Below are 11,980 nucleotides of genomic sequence, written 5' to 3'. Positions count from 1 at the left end.
TCTCCAGAGAATGGGGTAAACATTTCTTTTAGAGAACCCCAACTTTTCAGGTCCTCTCCTTTTACAGTATTATGAGGGACAAGAGATGAAGTGCCTCTTGTATCCACTGCTGTGTTCTGAGCATGTTACACATTGACTGGGACAGGAAGGACAGTGATCAAATCCTTATAGGAAAAAGTTAATGGGTGGGACAGTTTTCTTATTGGGAAGAAGCTTTCCAGTAAGAGTCAGGGACTAGAACACAAAGTTTATAAATTTTCAAGGAGTTATGGCTCAGCGGTAATGAACCCAACTATTATCTATGAGGATGTGGGTTCGATCCCTGGCCTCACTCAGTGGGTTAAGGATCCAGTGTTGCCATGAGCTGTGGTGTAGTTCAAAGATGCAGCTCTGACCGGCATTGCTGTGGCTGTGGGATAGGCCAGTGACTAAGGCTCTGATTTGACCCCTAGCCTGGGAACTTCCATATGCCACAGGTGTGGCCCTAAAAAGCAAAAAATAAACTTTAAAAAAATAAAAGGAGGGTAAACTTGGTTAGAAGAAACAATCAAGGCAGATTCACACACCATTAAAAAAAAACCCCAAAGTTTAAATTTTCAGAATTTGAAGGTGGAGGTCAAAACCTGATTAGATTATGCGCATTGAGTTTGAGCCCAATCAAGTTTTAATTTTCTTCAGAAAAGTGCATCTGGGAGTTCCCGTCGTGGCGCAGTGGTTAACGAATCCGACTAGGAACCATGAGGTTGCGGGTTCAGTCCCTGCCCTTGCTCAGTGGGTTAACGATCCGGCGTTGCCGTGAGCTGTGGTGGAGGTCGCAGACGCAGCTCGGATCCCGCGTTGCTGTGGCTCTGGCGTAGGCCGGTGGCTACAGCTCCGATTCAACCCCTAGCCTGGGAACCTCCATATGCCGCGGGAGCGGCCCAAGAAATAGCAACAACAACAACAACAAAAAGACAAAAGACAAAAAAAAAAAAAAAAAAGAAAAGTGCATCTGCAGGTGGGGGCTGTATTCGTGTAGATACCAGGCCTGTGTGTGACTGTGTCTATTACAATCATGGTGGTCTCACGTCATTTTTAAGTTTTTTCTATTTAATTTACGATCATTGCCTAGGTCATGCAAAGGATGGTAGGGCAGGGGACATTATCTGTTTCCATTTTACCATCATACAACAGAGCATTGTATTTGGGGTTTTTTTGTTGTTGTTGTGGTTATTTTTTTAGGGCCACAGTTGGGGCATATGGAAGTCCCTAGGCTACAGGGCGAATCAGAGCTACAGCTGCCGGCATACACCACAGCCACAGCAACCGGGATCTGAGGTTCATGTTGAACCTACACGATAGCTCACAGCAACGCCAGATGCTTAACCCACTGAGCAGGGCCATGGATTGAACCTGCATCTTCATGGATGCTAGTCAGGTTTGTTTCTGCTGAGCCACAACAGGAGCTCCACATTGGTTTTTTTATTTTACTGCTCTTGTCCCATACTGAACTGTACACTCACCATATATCTCCATCAAAATATACTTCCAGAATTTATTATTCTTAATACTGGGTGGTTAAATTTACTATCTAGCTTAGGTTATAGACCTTACTGCATCCTAGTAGCAAGAGTCTCTTATCTATCATTTGAACTAAAAAGAATCATGCCTTTAATGTGAATTTTACACATTCGGTGTTGAGCAGAGAAGTGGTATAATCTGCGGCATGGTTTTCCAAATACATTCAACATTTCAGCCACTCACATTTTATTTAAATACAGACATGTCATCATAGTCTTAGGAGAACAAAAGCATATTTTTATACATGCAACAACACCAAAAGTGTCTATAAAAATCTAGAGGTTGGAAAATTTACGTTAGACATTTTAAATATCATCCATATTTTTGCATCACTTGCTTTCTTGTTCAATAGAAACTCAAAAATATGATTTAATCAATATTTATTTTTAAAAGTTATTTAAAAGTCTACTATGTATGATAAAACTTTGAAAAACTGATGTCTAAAATGTTTTGTTTTTTTTGTTTTTTGTTTTTTTTTTTGTCTTTTGTTGTTGTTGTTGTTGTTGCTATTTCTTGGCCGCACCGCGCATATGGAGGTTCCAGGCAGGGTCGAATCGGAGCTGTACCACCGCCTACGCCAAGCCACAGCAACGCAGATCTGAGCCGCGTCTGCAACCTACACCACAGCTCAGGCAATGCGGATCGTTAACCACTGAGCAAGGCAGGATCGAACCGCAACTCATGTTCTAGTCGATCATTAACATTCGCCAACGGAACTCCTGATGTCTAAAATGTTAAAGCAATTTATTTTTCTTGTCAAAACACTTATGAATCATCTATTGTAGAATTCTATTTGGTCCTTTACTATCCTGTCTTCTCTGCTTATTCCCGGTTTAATGACAGGCAAAGTGTGAAGAAACGTTAATTATCTAAGGTTACTCATCGCGACCTCCCTGTCTACTCCATTGTCTAGTTTGATGCTGATGCTGATCTCTGGGTAGTTTCCGTCTCTTATTTCTTCTATCCTCCACTCTCATTTCACCAGTATAACCAATTCCTTGCATTACCCTCCTGTTTTAAATGCCCAGAATGCTTTCAATTTATTTGGGGGGTTTAAATTCTTCACGATCCATTTCCCCTCATCATATTTCTATTTGGTTAGTTTTTTTTGTGTCTGTTTTGACCTCATGCACAGTGAGTGAAAATTCCCCGATCAGGTATCGAACTCCAGCCACAGCAGTGATGCTGTGTGCTTTAGCCACTCGCTGACCTGGTAAGTCCTCCCCTTCATATTTTAAAGCCTTAAAACCAGGAGTTACAAGGAGAATCAGTTCCAAGGAATGAATTATCCCTTAGAAAATGAAATAAATACAGTAATCTCTTCCAAAATAGACTGTTACTTTTTTTGTCTTTCCAAGAGGAAAGGATAATTTTTTTCTTCTTTTTTGTTCAGAGTTTTTGGTTAACACATAACTTTGAACTGTCAATCAACCAGTTTGAATATTTATTGAAACTTGTTGAAAAATTTTTAAAGGTATATCTATAAAGGTGTTGCAAATATATAAAGTATTTTATAAACAAAGTAAATATATAAAATAAATTCTGGAAGTGTATTTTGATGGAGATATATGGTGAGTGTACAATTCAGTATGGGACAAAAGCAATAAAATAAAAAACCAATGTGGAGTTCCTATTGTGGCTTAGCAGAAACGAGTCTGACTAGCATCCAGGAAGATGCAGGTTCAATCCGTGGCCCTGCTCAGTACCTCAGCATTTAAGTACCTGTGTTCTCAATTGATTCAACACAATCATCCAATCTATTTGAAATATTTAACTTTTATCTTTCAGGTGTGATGGATGAACCAAAAAAAGATAGCTGAGCCTTCTCCCCAGGACGATTATTATACAATTAGAAAAACAAGACAAAGTAATTTTTCCAAAACAATTTTTGGAAAAAAAGCTTAAATCAATTATAAGCTTTAATGAAACACAACTGAAGTGCTTACTGTAAAAAATATTTAAACAATAAATTACTAATAAAATTTATAGAATATAATCTGAGCCACATATGAAGTTTTAAATTTTTAGCATTCACATCATAAAAAGTAATTTAAAACATCTGAAATGAATTTCAACATATTTAAGCTAATAGTATCTTCAAAATTATCATTAAAAACATAATGCTGAATGTATTAATGAGAATCTTTACTTTTTCTGTACTAAATTTTTGACATCCAGTACTGGTAACATAGCTCAATTCAGACTAGTCATATTTCAAGTGCTTGATAACCACAGGTGGCTACCCTATTAGATGCTATGGCATTAGACAAACCACCTATTACATGGGAGGCACCATGTTTTCAAATCCTCAGTGGACAGACCAATTTCAAGTAGTCTTAGGAAGGGGAAGATGGATTAGAACCACCAACTACAAGATTCATAGTAACAGAAGAGCATTAGAAATGGTGTCACGGGAGTTCCCGTCGTGGCGTAGTGGTTAATGAATCCGGCTAGGAACCATGAGGTTGCGGGTTCGATCCCTGGCCTTGCTCAGTGGGTTAAGGATCTGGCGTTGCTGTGAGCTGTGGTGTAGGTTGCAGACGTGGCTTGGATCCCGCATTGCTGTGGCTGTGGTGTAGGCCGGCAGCTGCAGCTCCGATTCGACCCCTAGCCTGGGAACCTCCATATGCCTCGAGAGCAGCCCAAGAAAATGGCAAAAAGACAAAAGAAAAAAAAAAAAGAAAAAAAAAGAAATGGTGTCACGAAGATAGTTTTAGAGGGAAAGTTGTCAAAGTTAGCCAGGTTGTGTGCTTTATAAGAGAGAACTCACCAGTGGCTGTATTTGGCATCGTAATGTCCACCAGGGAGGGTCTTTGTTTTCTGGATAATGTGGAGGACTGAATTTGATTTTTAGAAAAAAAAAGTAAAATAAAAATTTAGGCTCTTCTTAATTTTAACACCTAGTTCAACTTCAGAATACCTCACTATAATTTAAGAACATAAATTATCCTTCTTTCTTATTTGATCTATCCGGAGAAGAAAAAAAGAATATCTATATATCTCTACATATGTATACATATGTACACAACTTTATTTTTCAGATTATCAATACATTCATCATGATTCTTTCTGACAGCCATCAAAGCAATTCAGTATGTGTTCTCTGAAGAAACTTCTTAGGCTACTTCTCTCAGAGTCCCTGCTGCGGCCTGCACTGTGAAGGCTGCAATAGAAATCTGTCTCTTCACTTCGCCCCAGGCCTTGGAAGGATCCACTTTGTTTTCAATATCAAACAGAGCGTCATAGATCCCTGGGAATGACTCCCCCATGTACTTGTTGTGGCTGCTTGGAGCATAGATGACATGCCTGGTGATAGAAATAGTTTGCTGTCTGTTAATTGCTCAAATTATATACTCAAGGGAAAAAAGAGGGACACCCTACAGTTCCTGGATTGTTTAATCGTAATTTTATGATTTGAAAAAGCTGCTTGTCAACCAAGTTCAATCTCCAAAGACCAGTCTATGATATATGTGGCAATTAATTACATTTTAACTTTAAAAAGATGACTTGAAGTGGTTCAGAGAAATGAAAATAATGACAATGAGAGATACGACAGCTCGTCACCTGCTATGGATCATGCTTGGCATTAAAGTATTTACTGATAGTCTTTCAAATCCTTAAAATAAACTCTACAAGGTTGATATTAGCATTTTCATTTTTTTATTTTTATTTATTTACTTATTTCAGTCTTTTTACGGCCGCCCTGTGGCATTGGCAAGTTCCCAGGCTAGGGGTCGAATCAGAGCAGTAGCAGCTGGCCCACTGCCACAGCCACAGTAATGTCAGATCCGAGCCGCGCCTGGGACTTACACCACAGCTCACAGCAACCCTGGATCCTAACCCACTGGGTGAGGCCAGGGATCAAACCCGTGTCCTCATGGATCCTAGTCAGATTTGTTTCCCAGGAGCTCCAGTATTAGCATTTCAAAGAGGAGGAATTTGAGGTCTGGGAGATGACGTGATCAGTCTCAAGGCACATTTCAAACAAGTGCCAACCCTCCAATACCACCATCCTCTGAAACATGGCACAGTTGCGAATACAGATCCTGTTTGTGATGAGCAAAACTGTTAGTGTGTTTCTCCGATTTAAGAAAGTCATGTTACAATACCAAGCAGGAAGCATGAAAAGTCATTAAGATCAGTTTGATAATGTTCAACATGACCTAGAAAAAAGGTGATGTTTTACTGAAGGAGCTAAGCCAGTGCATGGATCTTGCCCTAGGACAGAAGGGCAAGTTGCCCAGTAAAGACCTGAAGGATGGGGCAGGATCATGCTGCCAGGGCAAAGCCGGCAACCCTGCCTGGATAATGGCCTTATACCCCATTCCAATTCTTTCATGGACAATCCCGAAACAGAAAGATGGATCATCTCTGGCCGGTCAAGGATCTAATTAGTTCCGCATTACCCGGGCATAGTTGGTGGTTATCAGAAATAATTATGACTGTCAAAGATTAGAAAAAAAGATGGAGTTCCTGCTGTGGCGCAGTGGGTTAAAAATCTGACTGCGGCAGGTCCTGTTACTGTACAGGTTCAGTCCGCAGCCCTGCACAGAAGTCAAAGGATCCAGCACTGCTGAAGCTGCAGCGTAGGTCACAGCTGCAGCTTGGATTCAATCCCTGGCCTGGGAACTCCCATATGCCACAGGTGCGGCCTTACAAAAAAATTAAGAAAGAAACTAAATTTCAACATTAGGAGAGAGAGTAAATACAAATATATTTACTACATCTTCTGTGGATACAGAAAAACAAATATATCTAAAATAAGAGAAGGCAAAAATGATGTATGCCAAAGTACAAACATAATTTTACATCTGACCAAATAGAACTGAGGAGATTTTTATTTTCTACTTTTGACTTGATGGACCTTCTAAATTTCTAAACTGAACATACATTCTTTTATAAACAGAAACAACACTAAAATAAAGATCTACAGTAATCACACTACATGTATATAAATAAATATATTTCTCATGTATTTTGGAATTTTCTATTTGCTTGTAAGAAATCAATTACATTTTTTCCACAGTGTAAAAATTAAGAAAATTCTATATTAAAATAGTCATATTTTTATCCTTACCTGTAGAAAGGCCTGTCTGGCAATCCTAAAGGATCAATAAATGCTCGTTCCAAAAACATCAGTTGATCATTCATAATTCTTAACAATATTGGACTGGAAAAGGAAAGGAAAACTGTTGTAGCTTCTTGAAAATATGTGCATCACCCAGCAAACTAAACATTCAAAACAAAAGTAAACACAGAGAATATATTTTAAATTTCTATATAACATGCAAATAAAGAACTGTAACATGCATAGTTACATTTTTTTTAATTCTGTAAAATACTATTCCACTGAGGCTTATAAAACCACCAAAATGGTTCAATGTGCCAATGAAAGAAATTATAGTAATTTTTATTTATGTTGAAATAATTATTTGACATACCTATATTCAAATATAAGCAAGCTTAGACTTTTTTCATCTTAGGTATCCTAATAACCTTATTTTTTCTTTTTAGAGCTGCATCTGCAGCACATTGACGTTCCCAGGCTAAGGTCGAATTGGAGCTACAGCTGCCAGCCTACACCACAGCCACAGCAACGCCAGATCTGAGCTGTGTCTGTGACCTACACCACAGCTTGCGGCAATGCTGGATCCTTTAACCCACTGAGTGAGACCAGGGATCGAACCCACATCCAAATTGGGACTAGTCATGTTCTTAACCTGCTGAGCCACAATGGGAACTCACCTAACCTTTTCATAGATGTCATTTCAATATTGAAATGGAAGAGTCTATTAATGCTTAGTAGCAACATTATTATAATGTGGAAAATTATACACATATTTGTCAAATGACAGCTAGTGGTATTTTTATTATTATTATTAAAGATATACATATTATGAACACAAAGGATGGTAATTTAACCATCTCATACCATATTTGAATGCCTGCCACGTATCAGACACTTTCTGCTTTCACAGAGCTCGCATTCCAAAGGGCACGGGAAAGTTTTACTGTAATAAGAATGACTCCACATAAAGGAAAATTTACCAGCAAGCCTGGAGTAAGGCAACGACATTATTAAATTCAATGTATTAATTCTACCATAATTTTCTTTGAATTTTATGGCCTCACCCATGGCCTATGGAAGTTCCCAGACTGGGGATCAAACCTACAACGCTGCAGATACTGGCACTGCTGCAGTTAGGTTCTTAACCCATGGCACCCATGGTGGGAACCCCATAAATCAGTTAACTAATGAAAAATAATCATTACAATAAGAAGTTATAGGATTTCCCGTTGTGGTGCAGTGGCACTGAATCCAACTAGGAACCATGAGGTTTCAGGTTTGATCCCTGGCCTCGCTCAGTGGGTTAAGGATCCAGCATTGCTGTGGCTGTGGTATAGGCTGGCTGCTGTAGCTCCGATTAGACCCCTAGCCTTGGAACCTCCATATACTGAAGGTACAGCCCTTAAAAAAAAAAAAAAAAAAAAAATTACAAAAAATAATGAGTTATAAATTACTTTGTATAAAAATTTAATTTTTCCTTAGTTTTGTTATGTTTTAGTTTTAAATAATAACAGCTACTATTTACCAATTAATTCCTATGTGCCAATTACTATTCTAAATGTTTATAAAGTATGTTAACCTTCAAAGCAACCCTCCAAGTAAAGCAGGAAAACAGGCCCATTCCATAGATGAGATACTCAGGTTCAGTAGGTAAATTAAATAACTTGTCAGGCTACATCTAGAAAGCTTTAGCGTGAAATAGGAGTTCTGTACTATTCCTTCAACTGCACTATGTTGACAAAGGGAAAACAGAGTAACTGAAAGCTCCACAATTAGATCTGAGCGATTTTCAACATTTATTTATTTAGCATGAAGAACTCAGGTCCTGTGATAGTGCAAAGGTAAACTGAGCGTAGACTTTACCTGTGAGCAGTTCACATAAACTAACCGAGGAGGTGACTGAATGAACCATGATTTCAATAAGATACTTTAGGTTTCTGAAATGAATTCATAAACCATCGCTACAAACATAAACACACACACTGTTTGGCTCTTCCTCGTACAGAGCAGAGTTCAATCTGAAATATCCCTGGAAGGTAAATGCTCAGAGCACCCGACTTAAGTAAACGAGATTTTTTTTTTCTTTCCCCACCAGAAGCATGCTGGCCTCCCTAGAGACTGGAGAGGCTAGGTTTGGAGGCTGAATACTATGAGAGCATGAAAGTACGAAGGCGTCAACACTGTATCCTTTTATGGGTTAAAGGGATTGATTTAAGAACAGCAGGAATCAAGAAGTGTCTCTTCCTCAGATTTCAGTTTTGGTTGAGAAATTCAACACCCATTTTAACTTTCTTTAGCCAGCATGTACTCTCAATATGGGCCATAGCTTGCTCCAGGTGTTTTAGGATTTGTAAACAGAATGGAAACACAAACAGTACCTTAACTATCAACTGGAGCCTGTAAGATAAATACATAAATACTCAATGAAGCGAAAGCCCAGTGTCCTAGCTACCACACCAAGCCATCAGGCAGTCTGTCACAGGGAAGAAACATCATTTACTTAATGATAGAAAACCAGCTTCATAGACTTTATGGTGTTTGGCATCACCTTAAAATTTCTTTATTATTGTTGTTTTTTTTTTAATCTCACATAAAATATTTGGAAAGAACTGTAAAGCATAAGAAAAAAAAAATCTTCATACTCACCCAAAGTAACACAAAATTATTATACTCATCAGTTTTCAGGAAGATTTTCTCTATGTTCAATAAAACATTGTATATGTAAATTTTATGACTGGTTTGTTTCACATTACAAATTATGAGCAGAAGTGGAGATGAGGAACTCTTCCTGGGGTTAATGACATTAAGAAGGGGGAGCGAGAAGGTATGTTTTGGGAATAGGAGAGTTTGGTGAAGTATGATGAAAGAATAAGAGGTAAAACTGGAAAAAGAAAGGGACATACAGTGGAGGACTTCAAAGGTAAGATGGAAATGTTGTAGCTACTACTAGTGGTAAAGGAGCCACCAGCATTTCTCAGACCCGCATATGCTACTCAGAATGTCCTAAGCATCTCTCAGAGATACGGCAGCTCTGTACAGGAAGTGTTGGAATGGGGAGACAGAAAGCAGAAAAAACTTTCCAAAGATAATTGAGCAACAAAGACGTCAGCTAGTGTTTCTTTTTCACTCATTATATCTATTACATGCATAACATATATTATGCATAAGATATATATATACATACATGTGTGTCTGTTTATATACATAGAGAGGGTACAGAACATACTTGTTTTTATCCAAGTCTTGGACTCTCTCGCTGAAGTTAGAAGCGATTTCTGTAAAATTCTTCACTGCAGAGAAGAGTGAATCTGAAATAAAGAAGGACCCAATCGCATTGTTCTATAGTCTAAGCAAAGGGAGCAATATAAGAAGCTGTTCTCTTTTGTATTTTTGTATATTGAAAAACAGGCATCAGTGAAATGGAAGATAGATATATTTCTAGACATAAACAAAATATTGAATCATACGGAATAGCAATTAATAATAAATGAACCTAAGGTAGGTCATTACATTTTAGAGATTAACAGAAACATACAGGCTGTGAATTCTGAAAGCAGAAGGGTAGCATACCAAACGACACACTGTATGCTTTCATTTCTTGTGGATGGTTCATTGAAATATTGTAGAGTTATCAGCATAATTTCTTAAAACTACAGCATAATCTCGACAGTCAAAAGGGAGCACTACAGAATTGGCAAGTTCGAAAACAATTCCTCCTCGAACCTGGGCCACAGCAAGATGATACTTAAAAGTTGGGTCATAAAACTTTTCCACTAATTCATACGTTTCATAGACACTGTGATACAGTGGATAGCTGCTGAATTTGTTGGTTACCTACAAAAAAAAAAAAGAAAAAAAACACAAAAAAGAAAATATACCTCTTGTGAGATAACTAAATAACTTATAATAAAACACATAGTATATTTGCTGTGAATATTAGTGGGATTGCTTTTGTCAGTAAGAAATAAAGTACTTAAGTACCTCAATAAGCCACTTATTAAAGGGTTAAATATTAAAACGCACCCCAGGTTTTCACCAGTAAAAAAAGATTATGTGTATATAACATAAATGATACTACAAAAATCATCTTGGAAAAACTTAACATTCTTGCCTTTAACAAAACAGATGTAGAAATATTTCTGAAATAAAGACAGCATGGCATTTGAGTGAAAATAATTTAAGACAGAATTGTTAAAAGCAAGTAAACAAACATGATGCATTATTACATTGGGCAATGCTATAACTTGTTTAATGACTGAAATTCGGCAAATAAATATTTCTCTGACAAGCAGCACGCTGACAAGTGAAGTCTGAGCAGGAAGGGCTTCAGTAGTGGGTCTAAAATCTCACTAAGCAGAGAAAGTGATGCTCAGATAGGTACAGGAAAATAAGAACATACACAGAAGGCCAGAGGGAAGGACTTTCCAACCTATGAACTGCTGGTTCATGCCTTTTCTCCATTTTAAGATGTTTGTTTATTTATTTACTTTACTGATGCAATAGAACAGTTTATATAGTGGTGCAGTTTATAGAGTGGAACTCTGGAATTGGCCGACCAGAGTCTGAAGTTAGACTTCAGGACTTACTACCTACCAGTAAGGACTTACTACTTTTGGGACGATTATTAACCCAAAAGTTATTAACCTCCCTTTGCTGTAGTTTTCTCATAAGTCAAGTGTACATAATATTAACATCTATCCTCTTCACCAACCCCATCTAACCCTGCCCAACTTCCTACCCCCATGGTACGAGATTAGCGATTTCCTTTCTTCTTTACTAGATTGAAGATTATAAAAAAAACTAACCAGGGAGAAAAGACCTACAGATTCTCAGTGTTGGCTGCCTCCCAGTGAAGCCACTAAAAGACATTCTCAGTCCCTCTCTTGAGAAGCTCCCCCTTCAAGAAAAACCACCCCTGCATACAGGGGTTCAATCAGCTTTTTACAGTCTCACTCCTAAATAAACAGATTGCCAAAGAAGTCAGGCATTTGCAGAAAGCCTTTAACTTGAAAGGTACAGACCAATCACACAAACTAAAATAAAATCAATTCAGAATAAGGAGGTACCACAGGGAATGGAGGGAAAAAATAAAAAAGAATGGCAGCATTGAGAAAAATATTCCAGAAAGTATAAAAAGACAGAGATAGAGACAGAAGAGAACACAAACATACACTGGAAAAAAATCCCCAGATGCTAAACAAATTAACAATAGTTTGAGAAAGGGAATCCAAAGAAAAAAACATCGCCTCCAACTATAATGCATAGGTTTCTGGAGCAACGGGTCCACTTTGTGCCAGCCCAGAATACTTAAAAATGGCATAACTAATACACACATGGACATCAAGGACAACA

The 11,980-nt window shown here is 38.0% G+C and overlaps 1 protein-coding gene across 1 annotated transcript in view; it reads right to left on the bottom strand.

The window, feature by feature from the left end:
• FOLH1B (folate hydrolase 1B) overlaps nucleotides 4,558-11,980 on the bottom strand; it is a gene marked incomplete at its 5' end in the record, with an annotated part of 56,652 nt that continues 49,229 nt past the window's right edge. Inside the window, 5 exon segments of the mRNA NM_214384.1 lie at nucleotides 4,558-4,866; nucleotides 6,638-6,730; nucleotides 9,855-9,936; nucleotides 10,199-10,256; nucleotides 10,259-10,462. Of these exon segments, the coding sequence (NP_999549.1) occupies nucleotides 4,677-4,866; nucleotides 6,638-6,730; nucleotides 9,855-9,936; nucleotides 10,199-10,256; nucleotides 10,259-10,462 (627 nt within the window). The 3' untranslated portion in view covers nucleotides 4,558-4,676.

The sequence above is a fragment of the Sus scrofa genome, chromosome 9, assembly GCF_000003025.6.
Source record: "Sus scrofa isolate TJ Tabasco breed Duroc chromosome 9, Sscrofa11.1, whole genome shotgun sequence".
NCBI classification, from domain to species: Eukaryota; Metazoa; Chordata; class Mammalia; order Artiodactyla; family Suidae; genus Sus; species Sus scrofa.
Note: the sequence above shows the minus strand (reverse complement) of the source record. Positions and strands in the feature narration are given on the sequence as shown.